The sequence below is a fragment of the Diceros bicornis genome, chromosome 14 (assembly GCF_020826845.1).
Source record: "Diceros bicornis minor isolate mBicDic1 chromosome 14, mDicBic1.mat.cur, whole genome shotgun sequence".
In the NCBI taxonomy this organism is placed as follows: domain Eukaryota; kingdom Metazoa; phylum Chordata; class Mammalia; order Perissodactyla; family Rhinocerotidae; genus Diceros; species Diceros bicornis.
In genome coordinates this window covers 43,671,815-43,698,051 of record NC_080753.1, presented here as the reverse complement: position 1 = coordinate 43,698,051, position 26,237 = coordinate 43,671,815, and the positions used below count along the sequence as shown (strand labels likewise).

General features: G+C 40.2%; 1 protein-coding gene across 7 annotated transcripts in view; it reads right to left on the bottom strand.

The window, feature by feature from the left end:
• The window catches only part of KIAA0319 (KIAA0319 ortholog), a 104,868-nt gene that overhangs the window by 54,739 nt on the left and 23,892 nt on the right, over nucleotides 1–26,237 (bottom strand). For 4 of the 7 annotated variants that reach the window (XM_058555154.1, XM_058555155.1, XM_058555150.1 and 1 more), the window contains exons 2-3: nucleotides 7,579–7,739; nucleotides 1,542–2,320 (exon numbers count right to left, since the gene is read on the bottom strand). In XM_058555154.1, coding sequence (XP_058411137.1) covers nucleotides 1,542–2,320; nucleotides 7,579–7,633 — 834 coding nt within the window. In that variant the 5' untranslated portion in view covers nucleotides 7,634–7,739. Of the gene's footprint in view, nucleotides 1–1,541; nucleotides 2,321–7,578; nucleotides 7,740–17,069; nucleotides 17,231–21,690; nucleotides 21,804–26,237 lie in introns of those variants that run through there. The other 3 variants (XM_058555151.1, XM_058555152.1, XM_058555158.1) reach the window with 3 other exon arrangements.

Below are 26,237 nucleotides of genomic sequence, written 5' to 3'. Positions count from 1 at the left end.
CATGTCACCAAACCAAGACATGCCTCAATTACAGTTTCAGCTCTCCCAGAAATGGAATCTTAAACTAGTCAATCAGAAATCATCTGACCAGCACTAGGTAAGTAATCTGCCTGATAGACCCCTATCATGCCCTAAAGAAAAGTGACCTGGCAATAACCAATTGGCTTTTCTGTCTAGTATAACTTCCTTGTTCCTACTCCCTTCTGGCTATAGAAGTTTTTCATTTTGTACAGTTCCTCAGAGCTCCTTTCTACCTGCTCGATTGGAGGCTGCCCGATTTGAATTAATTTTTGCTCAAATAAACTCTTAAAATTTGTAATATGCCTCAGTTTATCTTTTTTTTTTTTTTTTTTTTTTTTTTTTTGTGAGGAGATCAGCCCTGAGCTAACATCCGCCAATCTTCCTCTTTTTTTTTTTTTTTTTCCGCTGAGGAAGACGGCCCTGGGCTAACATCGGTGCCCATCTTCCTCCACTTTATATGGGACGCCGCCACAGCATGGCTTACCAAGCAGTGCGTCGGTGCGCGCCCGGGATCCGAACCAGCGAACCCCGGGCCGCCGCAGCGGAGCGCGCGCACTTAACCGCTTGCGCCACCGGGCCGGCCCCTGCCTCAGTTTATCTTTTAACAGTTCTTACTTCCTTTTTTTCTTTTTGGTGAGGAAGATTCACGCTGAGCTAACACCTGTTGCCAATCCTCCTCATTTTTTGTTTCAGGAAGATTAGCCCTGAGCTAAGATCTGTACCAATCTTCCTCTATTTTGTATGTGGGATGCCTCCACAGCATGGCTGATGAGTGGAGTAGGTCCGCACCTTGGATCCAAACCCGTGAACCTGAGCCGCCAAAGCGGAGTGCGTGGAACTTGAACCACTTAGCCACAGGGCTGGCCCCCAGTTCTTACTTCTTCACCAAGCCCAAACCCCTTTGTCTTGTCAATTCTTCACAAATTTATTGTTTCTTAGTCTAAAAGGTATAAAAGCTTCCTCCTTTGGTCACTTCTTTGAGTCTCATATTTTTACAGGGCTCCCCAACATCCAAAATTAAATTTGTTTTTCTCCTGTTAATCTGTCCTATGTCCATTTAATTATTAGACCAGCCAAAGAACCTAGAAGAGAAAATTTTTACACCCCTACAAAACCTACCATGATAGATTCTCAAAGCCCCTGGGTATATGTGCTGTGTATATGGGCTGGCTCCTGGGACTTCTATAAAATCCTCATTCACCTTAGACACTGGTAGAGGCATCTCCAGGGAGAAGTGCTAAATCATCGTTAGGTGACTCACTTGTGAAGGCAGAAAAACTATTTGTTCTTTTAAACAGTCTGGTCATGAGAGCATAGCAGAGGAACAAGATGTTTTGTTTCCAGGAAGGCTCTGAGTCATCTTTCTTGCTGACACCTGAGACAGGTGCTCCTAAAAGGAACCTACTGGCTCTGAAATGAGTGCCTGGCTCATTTCAGCATAACAAGTGCCCGGCTCTGAAAAGTAAACTCAGCCTCCTGAGCCCCTCCTACTCCCTCAAGCACATACCAATCACACCTACCTCTTTTCCAGAGCTGTTGTTGGATTGTTCCCGGAGCTGAAAAGTCTCTTTCTCCAATACTTCTCCTGAAGATGGAGTAGTCACCAAAGGAAGCAACACCCTTCTCTCAGGAGAGTGTTTTGGGGCTGGGGTCCACGCTGACTCATTCAGCTTATGGAGCTCCGGGTCCAGGGAATGGAGCTCAGGGACCTCTTGCTGCTTCTCCACTGACGCTGCTGGACTGTCTCCAGCAGAGGAGTTGAAACGTCCCTCGGGTCCCTCGCGACCTGGCAGCAAGCCCCAGTCAGTGTACTCGGCACTCCCTCTGGGCTCCTGCTTGCTGAGGGGCTGGAAGAGGTCCTGCTCCAGCTCCCGATAGTCATCCGAGTACTCAGACGTCTCCTCTAGGCCCCCGTCTTTGCCTAGAAAAGGCAAGTCCTTTCTGATATCCTCAAGTGAGTCCCCCCAGATTCCCGACGGGGCACCCCTGTTGAGCATCATCTCCCCAAAGTCCAGCAGCTGTGTGGGCCTCTGGGCAGGCCTGAGCACAAAGGTGAGATAAGACCTCATGGAGTCCATCTTCTTGGGCTCACAGTTCTCTTTGTGTGGGCAGCTCACCAGGTAGCAGCGGCCTTCAAACCACCAAGCCAGGTCACAGCTGGACAGGTCACAACAAGCGGCTGTGCAGTCTACCACCGGGGTGGGTTGAGGCACCCGCATGATTCTGGTAGTTTCCAAGTTCGGTAAAATGATTGCATTGGAATATGTCCTTCCTTCACTGCACTGCGTACAGGCACACCCTGCAAACAAGGCAGATTCCAACAAGAAGAAGAGGCATAATCACATCTGGGAAGCAAATAAACAACCAGCATTTCCCAGAGAAAGTCCATTGCGTTATCTTACAGTCCATCCATCAACACACCTCTCCATACGTTTCTCTTCCTGTCCTTCCACCCCCACCCAACCAGCCTTAGATCCTTCCACCTGTCCATCTCACCTTCCCTTCTCTCTCTTCACATAATGTTACTCTACTTAGTGAACAGAAGCATTCTTTTCCACATGGGTGTTGCTTTTATATTATTAATAATATTTTGCTCCTTACCCAAAATTCAGTTATAAAGGTTTACTTTAGGAACAATATCACATCGTTGCTGTTGTTATTTGAATTTTTTTTTAATCTCATAGGTTATTCCGATAATAGATCAATTGACAGGGAAATATCAAAGGAGACAAAAACTTGTCCTCAGTACAGGTCCATAACGACTAACTTGAATCTGATTCTAAATAATGAACTACAAATGTTTCCAATCAGCAAATACAGCAGGTATTCGAGTGCTGCTATGCAAGTGTGGGCCACAGACACAGTGGTGCAGGGCCACAAAATCTGTTACCAGTCCATGACAAAATAACAGAAACTGAGGCTTTTAGAAACTTCCATAGCAATTTGTCATTGCCTAAAATCCAAGTGCAAAATTACTTTTCTTCTTTTTTGTTTATTGGTTTGTTGAGATTTTACAAAAGAATCAGTCTGTGTTGGATTGGAAATAAAAATAAACTGGTCCCTCACCACATATAGTTTGAGAAGCACTGTATTAGAGCTCTGCTGCAGAACTCAGAATGGCAAGAGAGGGGCCAGCCCAGTGGCATAGTGGTTAAGTGTGCACTCTGCTTCTGCGGCCTGGGGTTTGCGGGTTCGGGTCCTGGGCGCGGACACCGCTTATCAAGCCATGCTGTGGCAGGCTTCCCACATATAAAGTAGAGGAAGATGGGCACGGATGTTAGCCCAGGGCCAATCTTCCTCGGCAAAAAGAGGAGGGTTGGCAACAGATGTTAGCTCAGGGCTAATCTTCCTCACCAAAAAAAAAAAAAAAAAAAAGAATGGCCAATGATCTTCCTAGTGAGGGCATATCACTGATAGTTCTTTTAATAACTGTTACCTTTGTCATGGTGACAGTCAGAGGTCACTGGAGGTAAGAGAAATGGTTAAATACAGTATAAGAATTATCTTTATTTTTACCTGTACACACGCCATTATTGTTATAAATTTTTAAGAATCATTCAGTGCCAAACATTGACTCTATAGGAAAGTCGAATCAGTCCAATTTAATAGGAATTAGATATAGTAGATAAGCATCTTTCCTAATGAATAAGCTAGCAACAAACTAATTCAACTGAAATGACATTTTCTCAAACACAAATCTCCTTTTTAAAAATCACCTTAATAGTTTTAGCCTTTTACTTTCTATGGAAAAGCTTAATCTCAGATATGAAGGGAAAAAAAAAAAACCCTCCAGCTGAACACAGCAAAATAGCATTTCTAATGAAGGTCAAGAGGTGATGCAGGGTGGAGAATAGAGAGATAGGTAACCCCCAACTCTCAACTCTACTCTCCAAAATATGGCCTTTATTTGTAAAGACACCGCTACATCCCTGAGTGGCCTTTAAATGAAGATCCAAGCTAGAAATTTCTTTCAAACACAAATGGCAAGATATGCTTTATTTCCCTTGAAAAACTGTTGGGTCATCTCCTTTGGGACAATGTGACTCATAGAAACGGTCCTGTTCCATTTCTGGCTTTGGCTATTAGACAGCTCAAAAGCTAACTTGCAAAACTGTGTCACAGAAACGCTTGTACAGGAAAAAGGCTGTGATCCTAAAGCAAGCAAATTGTTACAGGTGGGTAAGGAGAACGTTCCACGGCAGAAGCCTTCAACATAAGGCTTAAAGCAATCTTCAGTCAGGTTGGAGGTAGAGACTGCCATGTACCTCTGGGGCAGATCATCCCTTTGTTCTGCAAAAAATCACTGAATGGTGGGGCCGGCCGGTGGCGCAAGTGGTTAAGTGCACACGCTCCGCTGCGGCGGCCCAGGGTTCGCCCGTTCTGGATCCTGGGCACACACCAACACACCACTTGGCAAGCCATGCTGTGACGGCATCCCATATAAAGCAGAGGAAGATGGGCACGGATGTTAGCCCAGGGCCAGTCTTCCTCAGCAAAAAAGAGGAGGATTGGCATTGGATGTTAGCTCAGGGCTGGTCTTCCTCACAAAAAAAAAACAAAAAATCACTGATTGGGCTGTTTAGATATATATACTGTGGGAGATCAAAATTGGCCACCCTAAAATATATCTCTTCACCTTGATTGCTTTCTCTTATGGACATTTGACTTCCCCCAAACTGCCTAAAGGAATTTAACTCTGGGTGTAGACAGACTGGCAGGGTCCTGGCTAAGCCCATTCTTAACAAAGTTCTGTTTATCAAATATTTACATTCGTAAAGGTATCTCCCTCTGTGTAGTGGGAAGAGCGGGGGATAGCCTTATCTGTGAAAACTCTTATCAGGACGGAAGAAGAAGACTTAAATGTACATACTCATGATTACTATAAGTCCTGTCTCTCTGGCCACATTCTCTATAAGTGGCCCTGCAAAGCATTGTCTGACAAACATTTACCTTTCTCTCTTCATGTAAATTGTCTTCTTCCCCTATGAAATCCCAAAACACCACCCACTCCCAACATCCTCCTGTGTCTTTAGCTGAAGATGGTATTTAAGACGAGAATCTCTGCTATTGTGTTGAGAAACACAGTGTCCTTGGTTTCTCCCATGTATACATGTTATTAAACTTGGTATTATTTTCTCCTGCTAACCTGTCTTGTTAATTATTTGGCCAGCCATAAGAACCTTAAGGGAAAGGGCAGAGGGGGATTCTCCCTCTTCCCCTACAATACCTTTTTTTTTTTTGTGAGGAAGATCAGCCCTGAGCTAACATCCATGCTAATCCTCCTCTTTTTGCTGAGGAAGACCGGCTCTGAGCCAACATCTATTGCCAATCCTCCTTTTTTTTCCCCAAATCCCCAGTAGATAGTTGTATGTCATAGTTGCACATCCTTCTAGTTGCTGTATGTGGAACGCGGCCTCAACATGGCTGGAGAAGTGGTGCATCGGTGCGCGTCCGGGATCCAAACCCGGGCCGCCAGTAGCGGAGCGCGTGCACCTAACCCCTAAGCCACGGGGCCAGCCCAACCCCTACAATACCTTAACCAAAGATCTTAATGCTAAATAAAGAAGTTTGAGACGGTGGGGTTCCCAGCAACCTAACCATTCTTCCTTTGGGCTAAGTTGCCATAATTACTTCAAAATCTATTAAACTCACTCAAGAAAGCTCTTGAAGAGACCAGAGAACACTCACCCGTGTCTATAACTTCTACACATTCCTAGCCCAATCCATGAACATAGTAGGCACTCCATGATTGTTGACATCAATAAAATCACTGGTTAGCGTTTTTCAAAAGTAAAGAGGACAGAGAGGGAAGACAAGCAAACTGCAAATAATATTACTGGGGCTCAGTCATTCGAGGATTCTGAATTAATGGAAAACATCTCACAAGAAAAAGACAAAAAGGAATAAACAAGTGGGGATTTGAGAGGAAAAAAAATGAGTGCTCAAACATTACTGACAGTATTTTCCAGAGTACGGAGTACACTAAGCATGGAATAAAGGAACATTTTGTCACGCACACTAAACAGTGATGAATTTAATAAGATGGATGGATGGCCTGGGAGACTAATCTACAGGGAATGACAGGGATTTTCCAATGGTAGCATTTTCTAAAGTGGCCCTTGTATAATCTAAAACGATGCTTATAAAAATCTAGATGCTTCAAAATCATATCCAAGTGCTTGTTGACTCCTGATCCACACCTACTAGGAGTTCTGATTACAGTCAGTCTGGATCGGTCTAGGAAATTACATTTTAACAAATGTTGCTCTCAGGTGACAAGATTTTCACATATTGAGGTATGTGGGGTAACTATTCGGCTTCAAAACTGATACAGCTTGAACTAAAAAGCCTGACTTATGGCCTATCAAACATACATTGTACATCTGCTTAACTATTAAAGTAAAGAATACACTCTCTTAAGATAAAAATGCATACTTCCCCTCCTATGCACTATTGGTAACGCCCCATTGGTAACACCCAACGCCCTATTGGTAACGCCTGGATTAGGCCCTTTCCTGACATCAAGGTCACATTGACCTGTTAATTTGCAATTGAATACCTCTTTGAAACTTTGACGAAAATGTATCCTGGGTGTGTTTAATGTATATTCTTTGTTCTAAAAAGATATAAGACTGGACTGTAAACCATGCTTCTCCGGAACGCTTTCTAAGGCCTTCCAGGGTTATAATCCTCACTCTGGCTCAAGTACACTTACCTTATTTCTCTTATCTATAGGACAGTTATTGGTTATTTTGCATCGACACAGGTAAGCCTCATTATGGTTTCATCACACTTTGACAAACCCTGGACATAAAATCAGTTTCCCTGGCCATATCTCCACCCTCAGTCCTTGGTAAGTTCCAATGGGCTTGGCTGGCCTCACCCAGGCATGGATCACCAGAATTGATGCTCGCCAATGATTTTATGCCATAGGTCTGTCCTATGGCATAAATAAGCAAACAGAATATATAAAAGTAAAGATTTATGATAAAAGAGAGCCTGGTCATTTGCTTTCCAAAAAGACCTACTGTGCAATCCTTTTAAACAAATACATAAATAGAAAGTTTTCCTAGTATATATGAAATGTGATTTTATTTTCCCAAAAATAGTCATGATATTAAAAAACAATTTAGGGCCGGCCCCGTGGCTTAGCGGTTAAGTGTGCACGCTCCACTGCTGGTGGCCCGGGGTTCAGATCCCGGGCACATACCGACACACTGCTTCTCCGGCCATGCTGAGGCTGTGTCCCACATACAGCAGCTAGACGGATGTGCAGCTATGACATACAACTATCTACTGGGGCTTTGGGGGAAAAATAAATAAATAAATAAAATTTAAAAATAATAATAATAAAAAATAAATAAATAAAAAACAATTTAAATTCCTGTTTCTAGAAGACCACTCATGCATGAGGTCTGCTTTTCATGCCTTTTATACATAAAATAATTCTGTTGGAAAGTAAACACACAGCACCCTCATTTCAGGTCGATCTGAGTTGCTTAAGCCAGACAGGAAGCTCAACTATGACACTGCTGTCTCCAGGGAATGGTTTCCTACCTGCAATGGTCACCAGCAGCAGCAATGAAGAAAGTGCACCTGTGGGGGCCGCCATTCTGCCTCACACAGTGCGGGGAGGCAGGCTTCTGAGACTGCCCTGAGAGGCCTTTGGGGCGGGGCTGCCTTTGGTGTTTCTTAGGAGCCAGATCTGGCCTCAAGAACTTTAAAGGAAAAACAGAAAGGAGACAGAAGGGAAGAAAAGAATAGGTAAATACGAAAACAAACCAAGTTAGTTCTATCATTTATTCATGTCAAATGGGAATGCTGTCCTGTTAAAGCACAGGGCCATATCCCAGGCAAACCATCCAGCCAAAGTTTGGCTGCAAGTACAGTTCCTAAGAAGAAGCAAAGGGTCTCATGTTTTCTCCCCTTACAAGCCCAAACCTATGAAATAAGATGGAATCAATCATACTACTATATGACATCAATTCTAACATGTACATATTTTCATACTTTACCATCTCTAAAATCAGGATATCTTAAGTTGACCAAGCACTGGGCAGGAAATAGATGCCAATGCATGTGCGTCATATTGACTAAGTAGAACTGGTGTCAGAGGCTTGGAAGGAAGACAATCTGAAGCACTCTTTTAAGAAATGCTCCATCCCCTCTGCTTGTGATGGCACAGAAGCAATATTGTGTGGGAAAAAACACAGATATCACTAACTGCCTTGACAAGTGATTCAGCATAAATGGACTAAGATTGTGATGAAATTTAAAAATATATTAATTTATATTCACTTATAGTTCCTTTTTACATATGCACAAAAATGATTTATGATAAAAATCTGCCTAAAGAAATCTCTTTCATTGGGTAGAAATATTCCAAACAATAAGAAAGTAATGTACCATGGTATAATTGACAGGATTTTTTCTTCTTTAGTGGTATTTAAAATAATGATGCATCTTACAATCACTAGCATCTTAGATTCAATGAAATATAGTAACAGTAGCATTTTATTTTTGCCTGGCAATTTCTTTAGTGTGATCTTGACAACAACCCAGGCAATAATATTATCTCTGCCTTAAAGATGATGAAACTCAGGCTCAGAAAGGTTCACTGATTTGCCTAAGGCTGAAAAACCAGTACTAGAAGGTCTGGACTGCAAGTATTTGTTATTTCAAATCCATAACAAAGGCTCCCAGGATGAAGCACACCTAGGTAAGGGCTTCCTAATGAGTGTCAGAACCTTGCTGTGTGTTGCAAGTTGCTTTGTTACGGTAAACTAGATTTTAGTTCCAGTTCACACCACTCTCCCCACCCACCCCTTTGTTCCTTCCCCATCCACACTTACGCTCAGCCTTTGATGAGAGAACAAGACTCCTCCCTCCTTTCCAGAAGCATCTCAGTACATTTAGAAATTTACAAGTGTACTAAGGATGACAAAGAGGGGGACACACCCCGACAGCGGCCTTCCAGATAGATTCAAGAATGATATGCCAATCTGGGGAAGGTGGGAAGTATCAAAAGACAAATCTAGAACAATTTAGTAATCAGTTTGGTGTCCTTTATTCAAGGGAAAACAATCTGCGGAGTGCAGTCTTCACAGCAGTGGAGCGCTGTTCCTGAGGGATTTTGAGCAAGAAGGAATTTATAGAGCATCAGAGGAGGCAACAGGGAAACAGGGCATGATTGGCTAGGAGGTCAGGGATTTCCTGATAAGGCTCTCTGGTCCTGTTTCTAGGGTAAGGTGAGCTGGCTCAAGCTGAAGTGGAGGATTGGGATTGGTTTACATTAGGTTTCCTTGACAGCTGTTTCCCATAAGTGCACGGTGACTTAGGTTTAGATTTGCGACATGGGCCTTGCCACTGGGGTGGCCTGCAGGTTGTGGGTCCTCGTATACAAATTAACTTTATCAGAGGCAACTGGAAAGGACAAGGAGCCCACAAACAAAATCAAATACAGCATTCTGTGGAAGGGATGTTTTGGAACTGCCAGACCTCGCTTTCGAGTCTTCATCAAAAAACAACTCAAATGACCAGAATGCCTCCTGTTGAACTGCACTGACGGCTCTGTCACTGACCACGTGGAACAGGGTCACTGCCCACCCTACAACCATCACTGGCCAGTGCTCAGGGGAGGTCAAAGGGGGCCTCCAAGGGCCTAATGTAACTGAGCTGAGTTAGACCCAGAGACCGGAAAGGAACCAGAGTGAAGGTGACTTAAGGTAAAGTCAGGAAGTGGGTACAACACTTCTCACTGTCAGGATGACAAAGCCCATCAGAACACCAGCTTCAATAAGGTAAAGTGGAGAATGTAAACGTTCAGTAAGTGTCCCATCAGCTTCATGCCTAAAACCAGAACACCTGGTGGTGCAGTTTGCCACCAATAACTTCTTTTGCTCCAACGAGGAAAGCATGGTCTGAGATGGGAAGAGGGTAGAAGGGAAGACTGGCCAACTCCCGTCTACAGTAGTTGACCACTCCCTACCCAAAAGAAAGAGAAGAGCAAGTGGCCCTCCAGTAATGGCGTTCAGCCAGCTGCCCAAGACACTGCCCCAGAAAAGCAACGCTGCTGTCGGCCAGAGACAATTGGTCAAGAATCCCAAGGATAAAGACTGGGCCTCTACCTACCATAGGGTACCTTTGGGCAAATTAAGAAAAGGCACCTCTCTGGGCAGACACCACTCCAAAGGCAGACAGCTTGGCAAATGGACTGTAGGCCATTTCCCACTCCTTGACCCTTTGGCAGATGCCCTTGTGCAATGTACCTTCACAACCATATTGAACCTGAAATGCTTTGGAAAGCAATTCATTGTCATTATCTCAGTGCAAACTTACAGTGCTCAGCAACAAAAGCATTTCCTATCCTCAATATCATACTTAAGGTTCTTCGATTCAGTACATTAATACAAGCAAACAATGGCTCTCCATTTCCTCAACATTAAAAGGCATATGGACTAGATGTTATCAAAAGTCTTTTCAGCTCTAATAATTTACAGGCTTTGCTTTTTTAAATACACATTTAGTATCTCACGGGTTAAATTATGTTTTGACATATATTATCTTATTTGATCCTTATAACAACTCTCTCTGAGGTAGGAGTTCTTATTATTCCCGTATTACATGGAAGGAAACCTAGTTTCAGAGTCAGTCATTACACTCTAGATCTCGAGTTCTCCCTGTCACAGCCCCAATCCTCCTCTAGAGTTCTGGAAGCACATTCCACTCTGGGTTACTTAAGAGGACCTTCCTTACTTATCATTCAGTCTCTGAATTGACCAATTCTCTTGACAGAGTTATGCTTTCTCCTGCTGCTTGCCTTTTGCCACCTTCCTGATGTTTCATGTCCTCATTAAAGAGGAAGAAAAATATTAAAGAATTCACATAGAAAGCCTGTCTAGTTTTCTAAAAATTTTGATCAAAGGTAAAGTTAAATCTGAGTGGTAAAATAGGGCTTTTAAAATAAGGCTTAAGTTCAAAACGTTATAAATAGCACAAATCCGTATAGCTGTACATAAACTCTGCTCGGATCAACTTTATACATGGAAAGATCTGAAAGAGATGCTCCTCCCAAGGTGAAAACTGGTGAGAATAATTTATTTCTTCCATTTGATGATTTTTTTCTCTTCCTTTTTTTCTTCCTTTCTTATCTGTTTCCTACTTTTTAAAAAACTGAACACATCTTACCTTTGTATTAATAAAATACAATTATAATTTTTATATTTAAAGAAGGCTTAGATATTTTGACATGGTCATTTAACACAGCAACTTTAAAAAAAATTACCAAGTGGTGTGTAGAATGGATATTTCTGACTCCTGATATTTCTGGCCTGATCTTGTTCCTAAATCTCACTCCATCTCTGAGCTGCCTATCATGCGTGACCTCTAGATCATTCTAGAAAGCTCACCCCAATTGCATTCTTTCTCTTTGGATGGGAGTGATGCCATCACTGATTCAGAGATGGGGTAAGTAAGGCTCAGGGATGGGGTCAGAGAATGAATGAGATATAGGAATGGGGTGAGCCCGGAGACGCACAAAGCACAAAAATGTATTCAACAAGTCATGACGGAGCACTTCTTGTGCCAGGACCTGGACAAGAAAGGGGTGAGGGTCAAGGATGCAGAGAGAATGAGGCTCTAGAATGAGGTGAGGGTGACTGTGGCAGATTGCTGATTGTGTATTCAGTGCACATTCTCCCCTTATTCCTTAGTAATGAGACTCAGATAATTATTTGGGGCACTAGGGTACCCAGCTAAAAGACTGTATTTCCCAAGCCCCCTGCAGCTTAGTGAGGTCATGTGATTAAGCTCTGGTCAATGAAATATAAAGGAACTATTGCATAGGACTTCTAGGCAAAAGCAAAGCAAAGAAGCTCTTTTTGGTCTCCTCCTCTTTCCGTCTTCCTGCTGCCTAGACGAGGCGCGAGGGCTAGTGCCCCGGCAGCCATCTTCGACTATGCAGAGGCCTTGAGAATGCAAGTCAATGCTAGAAAGATGGGAGGTCCCCGATGACGTGGAGCTGCCATACCAGCCCTGGACTGCCAACCTTTCAGTTTTTCTGAGGAGAAAATAAACTTTTATCTCATTTAAGCCACTACTTGTCTTAAACTTTTTGCTATAAGGAGCCAGTTGTCATTTTAATTGATAAATGACATTACTTATTTTTTTTTTTTTTCAGTGTATAGGTTGTAAAATGCCTAGGTTCAGGTAAACTCACAGCAGAAACATATAGTGAGTAACAGTTGCTTTATGGAGATCTCAAATACTATAAAAGGCCAAAACTTTATGATAACTTAGTTATTTTTTAAAGTGGCAGATATGTCCATGAATTCTGAAACCACTTATATGATAGCTAGCATATGCTTTCTTATAGGAGCAATTAATTTTTTCTGTATATGTGTATGTATATTTTCTCTCCAACCAAACTGTAAACTTCTTGAGGAAAGAGATCAATCTTAAAACATATATTGTTTTATTGATATCAATATATTGATATATTTTGACTTCTATTTTACTCATTTCTCACCTACTAGTATTAACAATTTTAGGTTTTAAAAAGCTAATGTTTAACACAAGTACACAATTTAAATAAAAATGTTTCTTTAATTAAAAACATTTTTTTAAGCGACAGATGATTTCAAAATTGCTGGTATGGATAACAAAGAACTTTGCAGTCCCTAACTGTGAACAAAGTGACTGTGTAGTAGAAAGAAGACACCTAAATGTCTATTTTTAAACTTCGAGGAGCAAATTATTTTTTTTTTAAAAGTAGAAGTGGGGCCAGCCAGGTGGTGCAAGCGGTTAAGTGCACACACTCCACTGCAGCGGCCCAGGGTTTGCCAGTTCGGATGCCGGGTGCGCACTGACACACCACTTGTCAAACCATGCTGCGGCGGTGTCCCACATAAAGTGGAGGAAGATGGGCATGGATGTTAGCCCAGGGCCAGTCTTCCTCAGCAAAAAGAGGAGGATTGGCAGATGTTAGCTCAAGGCCGATCTTCCTCATAAAAAAAAAAAGTAGAAGATTAAGTTCTACCTAGTTTTTCTTAAAATTTTTACCATTAACAACCACCAGTTAGAAGAAATAATGGAAGACTATAGCAACAAAAAAAAGAGCATAGATGATATAATAGGAGAACATGCAAAAACAGCAAACAAAAAAATAAAGAATAGGGGCCAGCCCCATGGCATAGTGGTTGGGTTCACACGCTCTGCTTCAGTGGCGCGGGGTTCACAGGTTTGGATCCTGGACGCACACCAATGCACTGCTTATTAAGCCATGCTGGGGCAGGCGTCCCACATATAAAGTAGAGGAAGATAGGCACGTATGTTAGCCCAGGGCCAATCTTCCTCACCAAAAAAATAATAAAATAAAATAAAGAATAGAAAATCTAAGAATGAATTCAACAAGATACTTGCCTATCTATTTTAAAACAACTTTAAAATGCTACTGAGAAACACAAAGAAATTTAAATAAATGGAGAAAAACATGAGTAAATGTTCTTGGACAGAAAGACCCAACATCAGAAATATGTCAATTTTTCTTAAATTAACCTATAAATTTCTATGTTCCCAATAAAAATGATACTGGCAGAAATTATATATGGGGAAATGGGAAATGAGACGAAACTGATTCTAAAGTTCATATGGAAGAATAAATAAGAAAGGAAGGCCACAAAATTTTTGAAAGAGAAGAGAACTAAGGGGAAACTAGTTCTACCAGGCAGTGAAACATATTATAAAGTAATAAGCATTAGAATAGATGATACAGGTGCAAAAATAGATCACTGAATGGAACAGACATTCAATAAATAAATCCAAATATTTACAAAACTACAGGACATGATTAAATATGGCATCTCAAATCAGTGGAGGAAAAATAGATTATTAAATAAATGATATTGGAAAAATGAGTGGCCATTTGAAAGAAACGATGTTTTATCCCTACCTCACACCTTACACCAAGATAAATACCTAATGTAAAAAACCCAGGACTATAAAAGCACTAGAAGAAACTGTGGCATTGATGTTCGACAGAGATGCTGGGACAATTTAATGGGAAAAGAACAGTCTTCCCAACAAACAGTACTGCAACAACCAGACATCAACAGGCAAAAGAAAGCAATTTGACCCCTACCACACACCATATACAAAAATTAAGTCAAACTGGACCAAAGACCCAAATGTAAGAGCTAAAACTATAAAACTATTAGAAGAAAACGTAGGTGTAAATCTTCATGACCTTGGATTAGGCAATAGTTTCTTAGATATGACACCAAAAGCACAGACAACAAAAGAAAAAACAAATAATGGACATCATCAAAATTTTAAATCTTTTGTGATTTGAAGGATACCATCAAGAAAGTAAAAAGACAATCCACAGAATGGGATAAAATTTTTGCCAATCATTTATCTAGTAGGCGACTTGAATCTACAATATATAAATAACTATCACAACTCAATAATAAAAAGACAAATAATTTTTCAAATGGGCAAGGATCTGAATAGACAGTTGTCCACAGAAAATATACAAATGGCCTATAAGCACATGAAATTATGCTTAACATTATTAGCTATCAGGGAAATGCAAATCAAAAAGACAATGAGATACTCCTCACACCCACTGGCACAGCTAATATCAAAAATGCAAACAATAAAAAATGTTGTCAAGGATATGGAGAAAGTGGAACCCTCATACACTGCTGGTGGGAATGTAAAATGATACAGCCACTTTGGAAAACAATTTGGCAGTTCCTCAAACAGTTAAACATACTTACCATATGATCTTGCATTTCTACTCCTGTGTATATATCCAAAAGAAACAAAAATATATGTCAATATAAAAATTTGTACATGAGTGTTCATAGCAGCATTATTCATAATAGCCCAAAAGTAGAAACAACCCAATGTCCATCAACTGAAAAATGGATAAACATAATGTGATATTTCCCTATGTGGACTATTATTCAGCAATAAAAAGAAATGAAGTATTGATACATGCTATAATATGGATGAACCTTGATAACATTATACAAAAAACTTAAAAACATTATACTAAGTGAAAGAAGCCAATCAGAAAGGACCACATTCTATATGATTCCATTTATGAAATATGAGGAATAGGCAAATCCATACAGACAGAAAGTAAATCAGTGGTTGCCTAGGATTGGGAGATTAGAGAAAAATGGAGAGTGAATTCTAATGTGTATAGGATTTCCTTTGAGATAATAAAAAAGTTATAAAATAGATTGTGGTAATAGTTGTACAACTCTGTGAATATACTAAAAGCCATTGAATTGTACAATTTAATCTGGTGAATTGTTTGATATGTGAACTACATCTCAAGAAAACTTTTTTACAAAAAGAAAAAAACTATGGGAGATTATAGTCTTCAAGTGGGAAAGGCCTAAGCATGATATGAACTCAGAAATCATAATAGAAAAAAATGAGTAAATTGTATCCATTAATAAAAGATATAAATAAATAAAATTTTTTATGGAAATATCACCATATGTAAAGTCAAAGTGTCAACAACAAAGTGGGAAAAATATTTGCAATTCACATGCAGACAAAGGATAATTTCCCTAATATGTAAGAGTGCCCTCAAATCAATAACCATCCAATAGAAAGAGTCCATCAACAGAGAGAATACAGAAGAGAAAACATAAATGCATTTTCAGTAACTCAAAAGATGCTCAAAGTCAGTCAAAAAAAGAGGAACACAAAAAAAACTAAGAGATACCATTTTTTTACCTATGAGATTGTCATATATGAAACATCTTTCGCATTTTGCTGTGTTGGTGAGAGTATGGCTCCTCAGGCGTTCTCACTGCTTTCTGATGGGAGTGTAGATTGGTCCAACCTCCATGGAGAGCAGGGTGGCACTATGAACATTCCAGCAATTCCACTTCTAGGAATTTAATCTACAGATATACTCAAGCATTTATGCAATGCTGTGCACACTAGTTTATTCCTGCGTGCAATATTGGTATTAGCAAACAGACTGGAAACAACCAAACTTTTATCAGCAGGAATTGGTTAAATAAATTACAATCTGCCCATGTCATGAAATACCCTGCATTTGTGGAGAAGAAAGAGGAAGCTCTCTGCATGCTGGTATGTACCAAGAGTTATGGTTATGTGAAGAAAGCAGAGTGCAGAATAGTATAAGTGGTATTCACCATTTGTGGGAAAAGGGAATGGGGTGGGGAAAAATATAAATATGAATTTGCTTGAAAATGCATTAAATATTTCTGGAAGAATAAACAAGAAATCGTTCATGTCTGTTATGACGAGGGAGAAGGCTGGAAGACAGACTTTTTATTTTTTAACAAATAGCCTTTCGTACCTTTTGAATCATGTGAATGTCTTTAATATTTTATAAATAAATTAATTAATATTCTTGCCATTATCTTGGTCACTGGAGGCTTAGATCTACTGAGCATCAAGAGCTTCAGTAAATAACATGAGAGCGATAGAGAGCCCACATGAGGTCACACTCAGGAACAGAATATAACACAGAGGGGGATGGGGTATGAGTAGGGTGGCCAGATTTAGCAAAGAAAGATACAGGATTCCCAATTAAATGTGAATTTCAGACAAGTGAGAAATAATTTTTTTATTATGCAATATTTAGGACATATTTATTACTATATCTTGTCAGGCAACCCTAGCTCTGAGAAAATGCCCAGGCTGCCCTGGGCAGCTAGTTAGAACTAGAACTAGTATATGTCTCTCCCCGGAAGAAGGTCTACACGCAACACTATTGAGAGAAAGAGCTGACATTTACACTTCACTCATAGAAGTAACAGTTGGACCCAGATTCAGTCGATATGCTGAATCCCCACTGATTTATGAAATCATTTCATGTAAGCATGAACAACTTTTGTTAAGAGAAAGAACACAAGGAGTTACCATCATTCAAGTGAAAGAAAGAACCAGAGAGGGAAAGACCTAGAAAACAAGTCACTGAAAAACAGAGATGTATTTGTATTTTAATTTTCAATTTTTAAATTCAGTAAACCCTTATTTCAAAGAGATAGAATTACCGTGGTTCTCTGAAACAAATCATTTTTCAAAGCCAGCTGACAGCTTTCATCTCAGCTGGAGCTGAGTGTATGAAAAAAAATCCTGCAGGTGACAGCCAGAATCCAACATTTCTGATATTTACTTCTTAACTGCCTTGTTTTTTGATAAGGTTTGCCCAGAACTATCCCGCGGAGAATAGGAGGAAATATATTACTCATGTATGTCTCTTTCCATTTCACTGCAGTCGAGTTCACTTTTTTTTTTTTTTTTTTTTTTTTTGTGAGGAGATCAGCCCTGAGCTAACATCCGCCAATTTTCCTCTTTTTTTGCTGAGGAAGACGGCCCTGGGCTAACATCGGTGCCTATCTTCCTCCACTTTATATGGGACGCCGCCACAGCATGGCTTACCAAGCAGTACTTCGGTGCGCGCCCGGGATCCGAACCAGCGAACCCCGGGCCGCCGCAGCGGAGCGCGCGCACTTAACTGCTTGCGCCACCGGGCCGGCCCCTCGAGTTCACTTTTGATCTTAGAAAAAGTCACTGTAGTAGCTACGACCAGTAAACTCAGGCCAAGTAAGTAAGAACAGCCCCCTTGCCCCATGGCAGGTCTCCTAGGACTATGGTGAATCGAGTTGCACAGATGGATTCAAATGATGACAGGAGTCAGTGATAAAAATTTCTGAAATATGCCAGGACAGACACCTCAAGAGAGGAGAGCAAATTCGTCACACCAATCTCCATACCCTCCTCCTCCCAGCCTTCTTTCTAACACCCACCAATCTCCCTGCACTCTCTCCCCTGCTCTGCCAATATCCAGCTCAAAAGCCAGTTCTTCTAAAGAAGCCTTCCTCACTTCCCAAACATAGCCTCCAAGCTGAAGTTATTACTCTCTCCTCTGGAGATGTCCCAAGGCTAGATTATCACCACAAGTATAAGGTTGTATTAAAAGTACAATTAACATTTGTAAAAATTACCATTTATTTCATAACGTACTCAACACTTTGCATGCACTAGTTTTAATCTTCTGAAGCCCACTCCCAATTACATTATGTCCCCATTTTACAGATGATGAAGCTAAGGCTCAGACAGGCTAAGATGTCCAAGAATTAGAACCCAACCCAGTGTGTCTGACACCAGAGAATATGTTCTTTCCACTATTCTGTGCTGCCTTATGTGTCTGCCTCCATTAAAAAAAAGTTAATTGGGTTTTCTTCTAATTTACAAAAGTAATAAATGTTTATTATAGAAAATCCAAGCAATTAGGTATAGCAGAATGAATGACCTTGTTTTACCAGCCAGTGCCTCCCAGTCACTCTTCTTCTCTGCCAAGTGACCTCACAATGCCATCATCCCTCAGCATCTCAAAGCCTAGTTCCCACACAAAACCATGTTGTGAACCACGAGGGCAGGGACTGGTTGCAATGCCATCCCCAGAAACTAGAAGATGGGTTGCTACATGATAGGAGCTCGAATTTATTGGATGAAGGCATACATGAATAAGTGAATGATAAATCTCCCTTTGAATACATAAAAGTTAACTGTGATACATAATTTTTATATTCAAGTTATTATGAATTTTTGACACTAACTACTTTACATTATACATCTTTTTTACTTTGGTTTTATTTGCATATATGCAAAATGATATATTTACATTGCAGGATTGTTAATAATAACAAAAGATTGGAAACAACCCAAATGTCAATGTCAATTGACAGGAGACTGATTGAACAAATTATGATATATCCAAGTAATGGAATACTATGCAGCTTTAAAAAAGAATTTTGTATACACACACATATACTTATATATGTATATATACATATATACTATATATACACATACACATACTATATGGATACATATATGTATATGTACACATATTCATATAGTATACATATATAATATACAATATATATGCATGGATAAATATGTATATATGTACTTGTATTATATATGCATATATACAATATATAATACATATATAATTATATATATACACATATACATATATATACATTATACACACACACTGATAATATTGAAAGATCTTTAGATATTAAGTGAAAAAAGCAAACAGGGGCAGTGTTTATAGTATGACACCTTTGAGAAGAAGATGGGATTCCTATTTGCTTGCATGTATTTGCAAAAAGAGATCACGGAAGAATATACAATAAACTGAGAGAAGTGGTATATGTGGAGGGGAGGACAGGGGAAATTGAGCAGGCGGGAGACAAGGCTAGGAGCAAGACCTCTGACGGAGTATGTTTCTATATATTTTTATTCTAGATGATGTGACGTTGCCTCTTAATATTTTTAAGTTAATCAGTTTTAACGGCAAATAGTGCTACAAAACAACAGTTTCCTGCCCACGCTCCCCATCCGCAAAGCCTACTCTGAAGGTACAACCAGCTACTTTTAACGCTTCCAGCTCTTCTCTCTGGTACTTGCCTTCACCTTTGTAAAATACTGTTTATATTATTATTTCTTGAGTTTTCCATTTCAAACTCTCCCTTCGGCCTCTTTACGCAGACACACATGCACTTTCCCTTCCCTGTATTCTCCCTCTTGGCTACCTCACAATTTTTTATTCCATTTATATTCAGTGTGTCAGAGAGGGAGGCCCTCTTAATGCAAAAAAGAATATGATAGAAAATACGAGTTTCTCCTATAAATATGATGCACAGCTTCTTAAGCATGACAGTGCTTTCTAGGTGGACCAAAAGTCCAAGAAAATATTGTCAAAGCAAATAATTTCCCAGACTCTTCCACAGAAGACATTATTTGCTATTGTGAATGTTACTGACCCTTTGTCTTATGTTGTGTTATACTCCTTTGAAATATTGTTCGGATACAAGGCTTTACAAAAATGATTGGTATGAAAATCAAGGACATTTGAAAAGTCCTATCAGTTAATACAAAAGATTCAGCACGATCCTCTCCAGGTATTCTTAAAAATTCATTGTATTCAAACACCATGGAAGCTCAATTTATCTTGATGTTTTTAAGATGAATAATTTAGTTGATAATGTCTTACTGCAGTAGAATTTTTAATAAGGTTATTTATGACAGCTTATTTTCTAAAAACCTGTACACAATGCAAAGTAGACTTTTAAAATAACTTTTATTTTTCACAAGTGTTTACTTTATTATAAATATGTAAATAGTCTTCACTAACGAATCACATATAATCATACATATTTCTTTTAAAAAACTTTTGTCCTTCTCGTGGTTATTAAACGTCTCAATTGGTTGCTTGCTTAGTTTTCTATATATTATCACTATTTTTTCCCAAATGTAATGACAAAACTATAAAATGTTTCTCAGTAACTGAAACTTACCACTCATGTTATGAAGAAATAAATAAAATGCCAAAGGAAAAAGGACCTTAGGGGCTGCACTGTGGCGTAGTAGTTAAGTGCACGTGCTCCGCTGTGGCCGCCTGGGGTTTGCAGGTTCGGATCCCGGGCGCAGACTGACGCACTGCTTGTCAAGCCACGCTGTGGCAGCTTCCCACATAAAGTACAGGAAGATGGGCATGGATGTTGGCCCAGGGCCAATCTTACTCAGCAAAAAGAGGAGGATTGGCGATGGATGTTAGCTCAGGGCTAATCTTCCTCAACAAAAAGAGGAGGATTTGCATGGATGTTAGCTCCAGGCTGATCTTCCTGACAAAAAAAAAAAAAATTAGGGGATACTTGAAAGGATGGTCAAGTAAAGATATTTAAACAACTAAATCAAAAACCCAGTTTACCATCATTTCAATAAAAAAATTGATATTTTAGTAGCATAAAAGTAGGAAGGATATAATCTCATAATGAACAATCTTTTAAATTGAATACATTTAGTATTGTTAATAATTAAAAATATAATACTATTAATAATAAATTGGAATCCCAAATGTCCAATGTTAGGGTATGATTAAATAGTATTGTATATCCCACAGATCTATAACATCCGTGTATTACCGTGAAGTCCATGATTCAGTATTACATGAAAGATGCAGATTACAATCAGAAAATGCAGTATTACAGATGTGAGGGAAAAGCCTGGGTTTCTGTGTCTAGCAAAATGGCAACACAGTAACATATTGAGATTGTTGAAGAAAATATAATAAACACCTTTTTAAATAGGAGGAAGTCAAGATGGCGGAGTAGGCAGACTCTGAACTCACCTCCTCCCGTGGACACAGCCAATTTACAACTACTGGTGGAAAAATTACCCCTGAGACAGAACTGAAAACTGGATAAGAGGAACTCCTGCAACAATGGACAATCCTAACTGAGGTGGAAGAGGCAGAGACTCCCTTCTGGAGAGGAAAAACGCCGCCTTCACAAGCCGCCAGCTTCACGGCCGCCAGGAGCAGCTCACAGGTCCGCAGCCTCCCTGGAGGCACGGGGCCCTGAGCCAGGGAGCGCCCCCGCTGGAGGCATTTTGTGGACCCAGCACAATCGAGAGGAGTGGCAGAATATCTGACTTTGCCTGCTACTAAAACATTGGGGAGCACCCCCAGAAAAGCTGGTTCACAAAGAAATTAAAACCGGCTCTTAAAGGGCCCCCGCGCAAACTCACCCATTTCAGAAAGCAACCTAAAATCACCAGAAAGAAAGGTGCACAGTGCTGTGGTGACAAGAGTCTCACCTGATAGGCCCTGAGTGCATCTCGGTGAGAAGTGAGACCTCTCCAGGGACTGGGACATTGGCGGCAGCCATTGTTGTGGCCTGGTGTGGGCGTGCTGACACAGACGCCATTGGACTTCTCCCTGGGGCCTGCTAGCCAGGGTCTGCCCCACCTGCTAGAGCACCAATTTAATCCAGCTCAGCCAGGGCAGGCAGCCCACCCTAGAGACTGGCCCCACCCAACAACAAGCCCTCAGGCAACTTGTGGGCCTGCATAGATTGGTGACTGGATTCTCTGCAGCCTGGCAACTGAGCCGACTTCAGTGGGGCAGGGCGTGTACAAGGATCGGGTGGAGAGTGTGGGGCGGTGGCAGAGTGTGTGGGTGTGGGGCTCCCGCCGTGGAGAGACTGGGTCTGCTTCGGGAGGTCGGGGCACGCACACGGGGCAGGACTGTGTTGACTGTGTGTGTGGACCTGTGGGCAGCAGGGCTTGTCAGCTGCAGAAGACTTGTGCTTCTCAAAGACCCACATAGGGGGTTTGCCCCACCTTCCACAGCCTGAAACAATTGGGTGCTCCCGTGCCTGAGGCCAGCCCCACCAGCTGCAATCCTCACAGAGCTGACAAGAGACCTAAACGCTGGAGGCTTATAGCAATTGTAAGGCCCTGAGCCAACAACCTGCCACGCTGGGGGCCTACTCACTTAAAAGAAATACTGCAACACAAATGTGGTATTAGAACTTGCAGCCAACTGTGCTGGGGCTTCCCACACCTGATAAAGAGACTGAAGGGCCCACAACAACTACAAGCAGCTGAGCATTACAACAGCTGGCCAGGAGCATAACTCGGCCTCCCTGGGCGCCTACAGGGAGAGCAAACAGGCCACAACAGAAGGACACACGTAAGGCCTCCTAAGCCATCACTTACATAAGGTCACCTATCCAAGAGCAGGAGACGTAGCTGACCTACCTAATACATAGTCACAAGCACAGGGAAAGAGGCAAAACGAGGAGGCAAAGGAATACATTCCAAGTAAGGGAACAGGACAAAACCCCAGAAAAGGAACTAAGTGAAACAGAAATGAGCAACCTACCTGACAGGGAGTTCAAACAAAGAGTGTTAAGGATGCTCACTGATCTGGGGAGACGAATAGATGAACTCAGTGAGAATGTCAAGAAAGAAATGGAAGATATAAAAAAGAACCAATCAGAAATGAAGAATACAATACTGGAAATGAAAAATTCACTAGAGGGACTCAACAGCAGAGTAGAGGATACAGAAGAACGGATCTGTGAGCTGGACAAAAGACTAGAAGAAATTACACAAGCTGAACAGGTAAAAGAGAAAAGAATTAAAAAGAGTGAGGACAGTCTAAGGGACCTCTGGGACAACATTAAGCGCACTAACATCCATGTTATAGGTGTCCCGGAAGGAGAAGAGCGAGACAAAGGGACAGAGAATCTATTTCAAGAAATAATAGATGAAAACTTCCCTAACCTAAGAAAGGGAACAGACATCCAGGTACAGGAAGCACAGAGAGCCCCAAACAAGATAAACCCAAAGAGGCCCACACCAAGACACATCATAATCAAAATGTCCAGAATTCAAGATAAAGAGAGAATCCTAAAAGCCGCAAGAGAAAGTCAAGTTACATACAAAGGAAACCCCATAAGGCTATCAGCTGACTTCTCAGCAGAAACCTTACAGGCTAGAAGAGAATGGCATGATATATTTAAAGTGCTAAAAGGAAAAAACTTACAGCCAAGAATACTCTACCCAGCAAGGTTATCATTCAAAATGGAAGGAGAGATCAAAAATTTCCCAGACAAGCAAAAATTAAAGGAGTTTGTCATCAAGAAACCAGTGCTACAAGAAATGTTAAAGAGACTGATTTAAGGGGAAAAGAGAAGACCACAAATAGGAAAAATTATCTATTTCCATGATAAGAGGGTAATGGATACAAATGCACAAAAAAGAGGTTAGATATGATACCAAAAACATAAAAGGAGGGAGGAGGGGAGTTAAAGAGTAGAGCTTCCAGACAGAGGTCAAACTAAAGAGACCATCAATTCTGTATAGAAGAAGGAAGGAACAGAGAAGGACTACTAAAACACTGAGAAAAAAAAAGTTAAAAAATGGCAGTAAGTACATACTTATAAATAGCTACTTTAAACGTCAATGGACTAAATGCTCCAATTAAAAGGCATAGGATAAAAAAACAAGACCCATATATATGCTGCATACAAGAGACACACTTCAGACCTAAAGACACTCACAAACTGAAAGTGAAGGGATGGAAAAAGATACTCCCTGTAAATGGCAATGAAAAGAAAGCTGGGGTAGCAGTACTCATATCAGACAAAATAGACTTTAAAACAAAAACTGTAAAAAGAGACAAAGAAGGTCATTACATAATGATCAAGGGAACAATCCAACAAGAGGATATAACACTTGTAAACACGCACCCAATGTAGGTGCACCTAAATATATAAAGCAATTATTGACAGACATAAAAACAGAAATAGACAGTAACACAATAATAGTAGGGGACTTTAACACTCCACTTACACCAACGGATAGATCATCCAAACAGAAGATCAATAAGGAAACATTGGCCTTAAACGACACACTAGAACAGAGGGACCTAGTAGATATATACAGAGCATTCCATCTAAAAACCGAAGAATACACGTTCTTTTCAAATGCCCATGGAACATTCTCCAGGATTGATCACATATTAGGCCACAAAACAAGTCTCCATAAATTTAAAAAGACTGAAATAATACCAAGCATCTTTTCTGACCACAATGGTATGAAACTAGAAATCAACTATAGGAAGAAAATCAGAAAAGCCACAAATACGTGGAGATTAAATAAAATGCTACTGAACAACGACTGGGTCAACGAAGAAATCAAAGAAGACATCAAAAAATACCTGGAGACAAATGAAAATGAAAATACGACATGCCAGAATTTATGGGATACAGCAAAAGCGGTTCTAAGAGGGAAGTTTATAGCGATACAGGCCTATCTCAACAAACAAGAAAAATCTCAAATAAACAATCTAACAATGCACCTAAAGGAACTGGAAAAAGAAGAACAAACCAAGCCCAAAATCAGTATAACAAGGGAAATAATAAAAATCAGAGCAGAAATAAATGAAATAGAGACCAAAAAAACAATAGAAAAAATTAATAAAACCAAGAGCTGGTTCTTTGAAAAGATAAACAAAATTGACAAACCTTTAGCTAGAGTCACCAAGAAAAAAAGAGAGAAGGCACAAATAAGTAAAATCAGAAATGAAAGAGGAGAAATTACAACAGACACCTCAGAAATATAAAAGATTATAAGAGAATACTATGAAAAGCTATATGCCAACCAATTTGACAATCTGGAAGAAATGGATAAATTCTTAGAATCATACAACCTTCCGAAACTGGATCAAGAAGTAGAGAATTTGAATAGACCAATCACCAGTAAGGAGATTGAAACAGTAATCAAAAACCTCCCCAAAAACAAAAGTCCAGGACCAGACGGCTTCCCTGGTAAATTCTACCAAACATTCAAAGAAAACTTAATACCTATCCTTCTCAAAGTCTTCCAAAAATTGAGGAGGGGGGGAAGCTCCCTAACTCATTCTATGAAGCCGACATTACCCTGCTACCAAAACCAGACAAGGACAACACAAAAAGAGAAAACTACAGGCCAATATCACTGATGAACATTGATGCAAAAATCCTCAACAAAATACTAGCAAATCACATACAACGATACGTTAAAAAGATTATACACCATGATCAAGTGGGATTTATTCCAGGTATGCAGGGATGGTTTAACATTCGCAAATCAATCAACGTGATACACCACATTAATAAAATGAAGAATAAAAATCACATGATCATCTCAATAGATGCAGAGAAAGCATTTGACAAGATACAGCATCCATTTATGACAAAAACTCTGAATAAAATGGGTATAGAAGGAAAGTACCTCAACATAATAAAGACCATATATGAGAAACCCACAGCTAATATCATCCTCAGTGGTGAAAAACTGAAAGCTATCCCTCTAAGTACAGGAACCAGACAAGGATGCCCACTGTCATCACTCCTATTTAACATAGTACTGGAAGTCCTAGCCAGAGCAATCAGGCAAGAGAAAGAAATAAAAGGGATCCAAATTGGAAAGGAAGAAGTGAAACTGTCACTATTTGCAGATGACATGATTTTATATATAGAAAACCCTAAAGAATCCACCAGAAAACTTTTAGAAGTAATAAACGAATATGGTAAAGTTGCAGGAGACAAAATCAACATACAAAAATCTGTTGCATTTCTATACACTAACAACGAAGTAGCAGAAAGAGAAATTAAGAATACCATCCCATTTACAATTGCAACAAAAAGAATAAAATACCTAGGAATAAACTTAACCAAAGAGGTGAAAGAGCTGTACACGGAAAACTATAAAACATTGCTGAAAGAAACTGAAGAAGACACAAAGAAATGGAAAAATATTCAGTGCTCTTGGATTGGAAGAATTAACATAGTTAAGATGTCCATACTTCCTAA